The 11,111-nt window shown below is 25.9% G+C and overlaps 1 protein-coding gene across 1 annotated transcript; it reads left to right on the top strand.

The window, feature by feature from the left end:
• The first annotated feature begins 3,905 nt into the window (after positions 1-3,905).
• Positions 3,906-10,971, top strand: LOC100163804 (centrosomal protein of 135 kDa). Its single transcript, XM_001945514.5, has 17 exons — positions 3,906-4,695; positions 5,135-5,302; positions 5,401-5,579; positions 5,661-5,772; positions 6,442-6,557; positions 6,628-6,787; positions 6,864-6,959; positions 7,047-7,312; positions 7,373-7,531; positions 7,591-7,799; positions 8,407-8,617; positions 8,827-8,942; positions 9,018-9,143; positions 9,342-9,693; positions 9,777-10,156; positions 10,505-10,633; positions 10,756-10,971. The coding sequence occupies exons 1-17, from the start codon at positions 4,401-4,403 to the stop codon at positions 10,778-10,780; spliced, it is 3,099 nt and encodes a 1,032-aa protein (XP_001945549.2). The 5' UTR covers positions 3,906-4,400; the 3' UTR covers positions 10,781-10,971.
• The last annotated feature ends 140 nt before the right edge of the window (positions 10,972-11,111 follow it).

Genomic DNA, 11,111 nt, shown 5'->3' with positions numbered 1-11,111 from the left:
TCCGTATTACAATAGTTAAACTAATGTTAAACCACGGAATTCGACTGGTAAAATTTAAACTATGATTGTAAAACGGGCCCTAAGTGTCTAAGTCGGTTATAATAAACAAAGTATATAATAATTACTATTTAATTTTTAGCTATTATTCAATATTAGATAGGAAAATTGATAAAATATTTACTTCTGTCATACTATTTATTAGGTAAGACTTAATGCTTAATAAAAACTTGAAAAACATCGTTCAGATGTATAGCAGTTGATACAGACAAAGTACAAAATATTTTCAAGAGTTCATGAATATTTGGATAAACCTCTTTATGACAAACATTTAAAGCATGTAACCCAGAGGTGAATACAATGTTTTCAGTCACTAAAAATAAACCCATGCCCTATGGTAAATCTATAGTCTTCATGGTATAATTTTGTTTTATTTACCGACTATTTATCGGGTTTATACTCATGCATGAAAAATAATTCGCAGAGAATTCAAAAAAATAGTATACCATACCACCATAAAGATATATGTTTTTATTTTCCGATATTTATGCCACGAACGACTATATCAAAGCAGACAAATTACCACGGCTAGAACATTTAGAAAACAGATATAGGTACCTACTTAAAACTTAAAAGTAGTATCATATTGAGAAATACAGAAAATAAGTAAGCTTAATTTTACAAAAAAAAAGGTCTTGGGGGGAGATCTATCCCCCATATCCCCCCCCGTAAATACGCCACCGCTCTGTAGCAGCCTTGGTTAGGACCATTTAGAATCTGATACGGTCTCAGAGGTCAAGGGTTATCTGCGGACGGTGTCAGGCAAGGCTTCGCTGGTCACCATGTCTCTGGCTGACCTCCTAGGCCTAGAGAGGCTACCTGCCTGCCTACCTATCTAAGAAGAATAGGTACTTACCTAACCTATGTGTATTCAATATTCGTTTATTTTTTTTGTTTAACTGATTTTTTCATTATTAAATGTAAACCTGTAGGTATCATTTTATATTTTAACATATTTATATATCTATAATAAATTTCAAAAAAAAATTCCAAAAATGTGCTGGTTAGCTAAAGTGAATTTATGCCTCAAAAAATTATAAAATGTTCAATTTATATATCCAAGAACAAAAAAAATTAGAACAAGGATTCTCATAAATATTCCATCCTGAAACCAAAAAATCTAAATATTATATAAACTAAGTTATTGCTAGTTTATATTATATATATTCACCAAAATGTTATGGTGTGTAGAAAATGCTAATATAATCATTCAGTCAACATTTCATGTATCTACGGTAATTTTTTTTAAAATTACACCAAAAACCAAATTCAATTTTGTGAAAAATCGATTTTGCGTAAAAATTCCCGTTTTTCCTTAATTTTTCTTTGGTTTTTCTTGGCGCTTTTGAAAATTACTGGGAATTTTAAATTTTGACCTCCCCAATGCACCAACGATATTCACTTTCCAATCGAACAAGATACTGAAGTTGAAAATCGAAGCATTATTTCGACTACTTATCGTGTACACAGACACAAAAAAAAAATTTAAAAAAAAACACACATCATTGTAAAATCAATACATTCATCGTTCCACTCAGAATCTAAAATTGACAAAGTATGTAAGAATTCGTAAAAATTTTTCTTTTTAAATCTAAGATTTTAAAATGTAATACAAGATTCCTTATGAGATAATCTACCTTTATCAAAAAAAAAAAAAAAAAAATATCTATAAGAAAGTCAAATTAAATTTTTATGATCCTTCGAAATTCAAATTTTTACAACATTGGATATTCACTCGATTTCTCATGTAGCGATTTCCTTATTTTGTTGTAATCCAAAAACGAATAACTGTAGATACATGAAAATTTTACTGAATGTTTATATTAGCATTTCCTATAGGTACACCATACAATTTTGAAAATATTTTGACTCTTTTTGAGCTGTTTACGGACATTTTCAGTTTTCAATTTTTTTAATTTTTTTTTCTATAAATATCAATAAAGTTTTATCTATTGGGCCAAAAAGTGTATAAATTTAATACAAAGCTCCTGATATATTGTTACAATATCAGTTGAAAAATATTAAAAAAACATAGGCACAATTTTTTTTTATAAGCATTTAAATATCAAATTTTAATTTGAGAAATTATTTTGTAGATAAAAATTTATAAAATGTTCAATTTTTGTATCTAAGAATTAAAAATTTAAAACAAGATTCCACATAAGTAATTAATTCTGTTACCAAAAAATTTAAAAAATACATTTACACAGTTTATTTTTATAGTCATTTTAATTTTTAAGTTCAAATTTGGACAAAATTACATATTAAAAAACCTGGAATAACTATTTTAGTTATTTTGTTGTGATTGTATAATATTATTCGTGGGCACTTGAAAATTCTAAAGTATACTATTATATATCTATGATAGTACCACGGTTCGTTGTTGATGTATAACGCGTTACCTAATGGATATTGTGTTATGATTAATTCGGAATTTATTATTGATACCTATTATAGGTCAATTTTTTTTTAATACTATAGATAAGTATACCTATATTAGGTATGTCTAATACCTAGACTGACAAACCGTCTCCGCTCAGAATCGTTTTTCTTATACAGTGATATTATATCATAGAATTAAAATTTAATACTATCCATTATACAGTGACCCACTTGTAGCCTACTGTACAGCAGAGCGACATCCACTTTTTTCTATGATTGTCAATAAAGCTTTATTTGTTAAGTAAAAATACATATGGCTCCTACTATATTGTTACAATGACATTTGAAAAATATTAAAAATCCTTAGTCACAGTTTTTTTTTATTAGCATTTAAAGTTCAAAAATTGACAAAATATGTAAAAATCACGAAAATCACGAAAATTAGCAAATTATTTTGAGTTAAGAATTCGTAAAAATTTTTCTTATTAAGTCTAAGATTTGAAAATGTATTACAAGGTTCCACATAATATTGTCTACCTTTATCAAAAAAGAATAAAATATATCTACAAGGAAGTCAAATTAAATTTTTGTGAGCGTTTGAAATTCTTATTTTTACAACATTTGATATTTGCTCGATTTCTCATGTGACGATTTTCTTATTTTAGTGTAATTAAAAAATGAATGACTGTAGATTCTTAAAAATTTCACTGAATGTTTATATTAGCATTTTCTATACAGAGTGTCCCGTGAGGATTTACCTATTAGCCGTAGAGGGGGACTCGCCGTCCGGACAAAAACCGGTTTTTGCCGTTTTACTTATTAATTAAAAAAATTATTAAAAATCAGGAAATTAATGAAATTAAAATGTTGAAACGTCAATATTTTCAGAAAAATTAACTCTATATAATGGCAATCTTCAATATTTTTTTAAATAATTAATTAAAAAAATAATTTTTTTAACTTTTTTACCAAAACATAAAAAAAAAATAAAAATTAGTTATTTGTAGTGCTTACCTCTGTGAGTCTTAATAAGTAAACAGAATTACGATATCTCTATTATTTCAGGAGATATCGCAATGAGTAAATCCTCACGGGATACCCTGTATACGATAAAATTTTGAAAATAATTTGACTCTTTTTGAGTTGTTTACGGACCTTCTCAGTTTTCAATTTTTTTAGTTTTTTTTTTCAATAAATATCAATAAAGTTTTATCTGTTTGGCCAAAAAGTGTAAAAATTTAATACAAAGCTCCTCATATATTGTTACAACTTACAATAGCAGTTGAAAAATATTAAAAATACATAGGCACAGTGACTCTCTAAACACCTAAATGTACAACAGAACGTAATCGACTTGCCCGCTTTTTTAAAATTTTAAATTGTCTTATCTCAACGTTTTATCAATATTAAAATAGTCGTTATTTTCTTACATTTTGTTATCAACAAAAATAAATTTTAAACTTACACATAGTTACAAAATTAATAGATTAGGTCGATGAGGCACAGATTAAATGAAAAAATCTGAGGATGAGGTTTATAATATCCCGAAGCCGACCAACCAGACCACGATTTAAGATAGAACACAGATTTCTAATTTCTATTCAGTATTTTCTATAGTGCAGTGCTGTAGTTTAGAAGTCTGATTTAAGATCTCAGAGTCCCGACAGTCGGACTTCATTATCACAGAAAACAATTCAACAATGCTGAAGAGCACTACAACATCAGTAAACAAAATGAACAGTTTTAAGATCAATATAAATCTACAAAAGGTCATTTAATAATTTATAAATTACTATATTTTAATTTTTACAAGACATATTTCGAATATTGAATTTTGGAAGATAATAGAAATCTATTTTTACAATGTTTTACAATATTTAAAACTTAATATCGGAATAAAAAATATCCAGGTTAACTATTTTGTAATTGTATTTGAATTTAACATAAAAGTTGATTTTAAAATGAATCAACCTGAACAAAATGAGCGATTTGAATCAATAAGATATCAATTGGATGCTCTTGGCTATCGACAATATATGCCACCTGATTCTATTGGTCTTGTTAGTCAGTTAATTGGAGACTTATTACATACAACCAACAGTTTAAAACAGTACAAGAATTTAGCTCAAAACACACTTGAGGTTGCTCGAAATTTAGAAGCAAAATCAGCACCGTATTTACGAGATAATTGTTCACTTATTCAAGAGCATAACGAATTGCAATCAAAATTAAAGAAAGAGCTTGAATATGTTAAGAGTAAGCACTATTCTGTTTTCAATTTAGTTTTAAATTAAAATTTATTTGAAAACTACTTGAGTATAACATCTATGTAACGTTTGTTGTCTTTTTCATTCAATCATATTTCTTTGCCAAATTTTCACGTGATAACTTTTTGCATGACAATGACAATTTATAATATTAAAATAATAGTTATTTTACATATTGGTACTAAAATTAAGTAGGTATAATATAGTTTTTAATTAAATAAAATTATTTTAAAAAAATGGATGATATATTTTCTAATTAGTAAGTACTGAAATAATAAATGTTTCCTTAGTTTAACAGTTTTACTATAGTTTATATGGAATGACATAGACAACACAATATGTGACTCTGACATTCTCTGATTTTCAAAAAACCTAATTCTTTATTAAGTATAGTGCAATAATTAAATAAGCTATTTTTTTATTTTCAGTACTTGAAAATAAAATTGGTATCTTGGAAAGTGAAATAAAAGAATGGAAACAAGAAAATGAAAAACTTTCTAAAAAAGTCGAACATTTGGAAGATGAAGCAATTATTAAAAATGCAAAACTTTTAGAGTTGGGAAATCTTTTTCTGATACCACAAGTAGAAAATAAAAGTATTTATTCTACTTTAATAATTTGTAGGCGTGTAGCTATTCAATATTATCTATCTTATTGCATTTTATTTATCTAACAATATTTATTACTATTTCAGGTAAAGAATTTAAGTCGCTTAGACCTTTAATACAAATTGATCACTCAGATAATAATAAAAATGGAGACGAAAATAAAGAAATTATACATAAAGAAAATGATATTTTAAAGAAAAAAGTAAAAGAATTATATAGAGAAACTGTACACTTAAAAAAAAATATCAAGCATACAAAATGTCAGGTAAAAATAGTCATGTTAATAACACAATTAAAAACAAATATAAACCTAATATATAAATGATATATGTTATGCATGTATTAGTCCAATAAAACTTCACCGAAACAACAAAGTCAAATGATAAAAAATGATGCAGAATCTGATACTTTTATTGATATGAGAGCTGATAATGAAGTACTTCGAAGACAATTGGATGGTAATAAATTAAAAATCAATTTATTTTGAGACCAAGTTACTTTACACAAAGAAATTTCCGCTAGCACCTCTGTGAATTGCTTTCCAAACTATAAAATAATATTTCCAATAGCTGATTTTTTTTTTATAAAATACCAAATTTTCTGCATACAGTATTATAAATATAATAGAATATTAATTCTGAATATAGTACACAAAAACAAATTTTTCCTGAAATTATTTAAAGTAAATCAAAAGTAATATCACTTTCTACTTGGTCTACTTGATCATTGTTCAGGTTAAACCGTTAAACCAATGGACAGATAGTAACTTCTAGTGAGATACATTTAAAATATTTTATTGAGCTTCAGAGAAAATTTGTTCTCAATAGCTGGTTTCAAAAAATAAACTACTCGTAAAATCTATAAATAATAATGTATTATTTTTAACTAAAGTATTATATAAACATCTCATTAAAACTTTTAATATTTAAATAACAATAAAATCAATCCTAAAAAATATTAACTATATATTATGTCAATTATTATATTATACTATGATATTTTGACAGTCCAATTTAACCCTCTATAATCCGCAAAATGCCGAGCCATACTTAACGAAACCAATGATTTTATAACGTACATTGGCGGTTTATATTATAATCTGTTTTGTTTTTTTTTTGTTTATATAGAGGTATTGGCTAATCATAGTGAAGCAATGTTTCATTTAACCAGAGTAACTGAAGAAAAAAAATCTCTTCAACGTTCTCTCAATGAGTATATCAAAAACCATTGTAATTGTGATAAGGTGATTAAATTTACTTCATTGAATATAGTTTTAAGTACTTAATAAGGCTAATTTTTTTTCTGATTTTTAGGACATGAGTGTTTTATTGGAAAACAATACGTGTTTGTTAGAACTAAAAACAAAAAATCAGTCTCTGGAATCTGAAATATGTGAATATGAAAATAAACTTAAAAAGGCTCTGGATGATCAAAAACAACTTTTAGAAAAAATAAACTTCTCCAAAAATATAGGTTAACTTTAAATTAAAATGTATTTTAGTAATGATTAGTGAAATGCAATTTTTTGATTCACTTTTTTTATATACAGAAACCGAGTTAATGTCAGAAATAGAAAAAATATCGGAGGAAAAGCATTTACAGTCACAAAAAATATCACAGCTTGAACAAAATATACAAAAATCAAGTATATTACTTAATTATACTTACTATACATTAATAATAATATATAATAAATATACACTTGCCTATATGTTATTATTTTTTATCTTAGAAACAGAAAAAAATGACAAAACTAAGTCATGGCAAGAAAATAAATGTTCATGTTCTAAGGTGTCTGTAGATGAACTTAAACGAACCTTTGATGCAGAACGAAGAGATTATGAGAGAAAATTAGAAAAAATAATGAAATCTCAACTTGATCCATTAAGACATGAGAAGAGGTCAAATGATTTAGAAATAGCAGTGAGTAAACTACGAGCAGAACGAGATGAATACTTATATGAAATCAACTGTTTAAAGAAACAACATAATGCAGAAGTAATCTAAGAAATTATTTATCACACCTTTTATACATTTTATTGACATTTATTTTTCTAGATTTTAGATTTTAAAAGAAAAATAGAAGAAATGAAGAGAGAAGTCTATGAACGATCAGACAGACAAAACATTTTAAAGCTCAAAAGAGACAAAGACGAGTTTGCTGAAGAAATAATTGGCTTAAAAAAAGAAATTGAATTCTTAAATTCTCAACTTAAGGTCAGTAATTAAACCATTAATGTTATTGATGTTAGGTAATTAAGTTTTTTTTTTTATAGAAAACTAGAGAGTCTGTAAAAAATAATGAATACAATGAACGGGAATATATTAAACAATTGGAAGATGAAAAACATCAGTTGATTGAAAAACAACGTTCACTTACTTGGGAAAGTGCCAATAAACAACGAGAATCAGAGAAATATCACAGAGAAATTTCTCATTTAAAAGCAGAGTTAAAAAGACTTACTGCCATGATGGATGATCAAAAGTAAATTTTCACTGGTTGTTTATATTAGCATTTTCTATACACGATAATATTTTCAAAAAATATTGATTTGTTTTGAACTGTTAACGAACATTTTCAGTATCCAATTATTTTAGTTTTTTTTTTCTTTTAATGTCAATAAAATTGTATTTGTTGGATAAAAAAAAGTTGAAAATGTAATACAAGGCTCTTAATATATTTTTACAAAGACATTTGAAAAATATTTAAAATCCAGTCACAATTTTTTTTTTGTAAGCATTTAAAGTTAAATTTTGTCAAAAGGCGTAAAAATCACGAAAATGTGCAAATTATTTTGAGTTAGAAATTCCTAAAAATTTTCTTTTTAAATCTAAGATTTTAAAATGTAATACAAGATTCCTTATAAGGTTATCCACCTTTTTCAAAAAAAAAAAAAAAAAAAAATAACTTTATTATTATATACTTTATTTGTTGTAATTCAAAATGAATAACTTTAGACACTTGAAATTTACATCATATATTTATTTTATCAATTCCTATACTTGATAAAATTTTCAAAATATTAGTACCCCTGGACCCTTCCTGTAAATCCCCCACTCCATTAAAATATACTAATCTAACTGATAACTAGATGTTGTCAAGATCGTCTTGAACGGACTCTGCAATCCACACAGTTTGCTCAAAATGCTACTGAAGAACAATTAGAACGTGCACAGGTTCGAATAGAAGAATTAAAACTCATAAATAATAAACTTAATGATCAATTAATTGATGAACAACAAGAACGACATAAATCTCACAATAACACAATGGCTATTGATCATCAACGTGATACTCTAACGGTTGGTATAATATCATTTAAGTTTATAAAAAACAATATTTAAAAATATTATATTTAATTATAATGGTTCCTCTATCAACAAATAAAGTGTGATTCATGATCAAAGCATTTTTAAAAGGTTCATGTATTAGGTATTTATTTTTAAATATTTCATAGGATTTTAAAAACTACATGACATACATTTTATAAGTTTGAATGTTTTAATTTAAGAATGAATTGGAAAAAAAAACCAAGCGTATTATCCATCTGGATTCATTAGTTACTGATAAAGAAAAACAAATTCAATCGTTACATTCAAAACTAACGGATGCTGCTAAAAAAATTGGGTAAAAATAGCTTTTAATTTTTACTCATATATATTATTGTGTAACACTAAGTAATTATGTATTTGTATTCAACAGCAACGCTTTAAGTTCACAATCAGAAACTGAAAAGATGTGTGATAGCTTAAAACTTGAACTTTCTAACATTAAAGCAGAATATAAATTAATTGAAAGTAACTCTGGTAGCCAGCAAAAAGAAAAGAAGTATGCATACAAAATATTAGAAGATTTTACACCAATTTTTAGTATTTACTTTATTTGACCAACATAAATAAATCAAAATAAATAATAATATGTATACAATTATTAAATAATGTCCTTGCTTTTGTGTTAAAAGCATTTATATAAATTATTTTACTATTTGTTTTTATTACTTTTAAATAGTAACATTTATCTTTTTAGGAGACTTCAAAATGATTTAGATATGGTAGTTCAAGATAATAAAGTCTTGCGTGCTGAATTAGAAGCATCTAAAAAACAAGCTGAAGATTTAAAAATGCAGTTACAAGTATACGTATTAGAAATAAGACGAGTGGAAGAGATACTTGAAGTGAAAGAATCTGAAAGAGATGAAATATTAGAACAATTTAAAACATTAAATTGTGAGGCCACTCAGTTAGAAAGTAATAACTACAGCCTCGAAAGTGAAGCCAAATCTACCAAAACCCTTCTCAGAGAAAAGGAACATAGAATGTCTGATTTGGAACGTAAACTTGTGGACAAAGAAGATCTTATATCCAGTTATGAATCACAAGTAAAATACTGACTACAACTCAAAATTAAACTACCAACATTTGATTATAATTGTACAAATTGATTTTTTTTTTTTATCTTTAGATATCTAACCTGACTCATCAAATAGTATCATTAGAATCTCAATTGTCTTCTGGAAACGACCGCATTTCTAAATTGGAACAAGACTTACATGCTTGTAGAGAAATATGTTCAAGTGTAGATTCTGCTAAGTTTAATTTAAATGAACGTTTAGGCCATGTTGAAAATTTACAGCACAAAGCTGAAGAAGAACGTTTAAGACTAGCAGATGAACTAACTGTGGTGAATACACAGCTAGAAAGAGAACGGTCAAAAATAACCACAATAGAAGCAGTATTGAGCGATTCTAGGCAAGAATGTATGAAATTAACCATTACCAAAAATGATTTAAAAGAAAGGCTGGAAGATAGTGAAAAAAAATCAAAAAATCTTGAGGAATATCTGTAAGTATAAAAAAAAATCTATTGTAATCAGGGCTTAAAATGTGTTTTAGGAATATTGGTTTATAATCATCCAATAAAACCCGTCTTAAATTTTTTGTCACAGTAGTGACAAGAGCAACAAATAATTTGCACTATATCCAAAACTGAGTGCTTAATGATAGTAATATAACTGGTTGAAACCAATATTCATTTTCACTTTTCAGATGGTTACAAACTGGTTTTTTAATCCCTGATTGTAATATTTTAATAAATGGAAGAATCCTAAAAAAACACTTCAACATATTAAATAAATTAACTGCTTAAACTCATTACTAAAAGTAGTCTCCTATTAAATTGTAAATATTATAGGGAAAGAACAAAAAATGAATTGGTCATGTGTCGCTCTACAATAACAAGTTTTGAAAAAGAAATAAGTTCATTAAAAAGACAGCTTAATGATGTAAAATTTGAAAAAGCAAAGTTAGAACAAGCTAGAAGGTAAGAATATGATTATTTATATAATTCTTCAAATAATGCTTTATTTATTGTAAATGGCCTATCGGGCCAGCCCTTTCAAAAGTATAATTTATTGACCAATATGATTTATATTTTTTTTTTAGGGAGTATCACAGTACAACATTATGATAATACCTATATAACAATAAATACTTCAATTATTTTGATACACAATTTACTTTTACATTTTATATTTATATTTTAAATGTTGTAAATGTTTAATAGTATAATATAAAACATTATTTATTTTAGTTCTCATTATTATAAGGACTAAACTCTAATAAACCATACTCAAACAAATAAAAATTGTTTAAATTTTATTTTGAAAATATGATAAAATTCAATTTTAACAAATTTTCATAGACCAGAGAAATAAGTTAATAAATTATAAGTTATAATTAGGTTGTAATAAATCATACAAGTAAATAAAAACAAAAATTATGATTAATAATAAGTAAAT

This window comes from Acyrthosiphon pisum, chromosome A1, assembly GCF_005508785.2.
Source record: "Acyrthosiphon pisum isolate AL4f chromosome A1, pea_aphid_22Mar2018_4r6ur, whole genome shotgun sequence".
In the NCBI taxonomy this organism is placed as follows: Eukaryota; Metazoa; Arthropoda; class Insecta; order Hemiptera; family Aphididae; genus Acyrthosiphon; species Acyrthosiphon pisum.
Note: the sequence above shows the minus strand (reverse complement) of the source record. Positions and strands in the feature narration are given on the sequence as shown.

What these genes read in the sequence shown, in the direction of transcription:
- LOC100163804 (XM_001945514.5), top strand. Translation starts at nt 4,401, where the DNA reads ATGAATCAACCTGAACAAAATGAGCGATTTGAATCAATAAGATATCAA. An exon ending in TCAAGCATACAAAATGTCAG is followed by an intron (nt 5,580 to 5,660) that starts GTAAAAATAGTC and finishes TGCATGTATTAG; the next exon opens with TCCAATAAAACTTCACCGAA. An exon ending in AAACTTCTCCAAAAATATAG is followed by an intron (nt 6,788 to 6,863) that starts GTTAACTTTAAA and finishes TTTTATATACAG; the next exon opens with AAACCGAGTTAATGTCAGAA.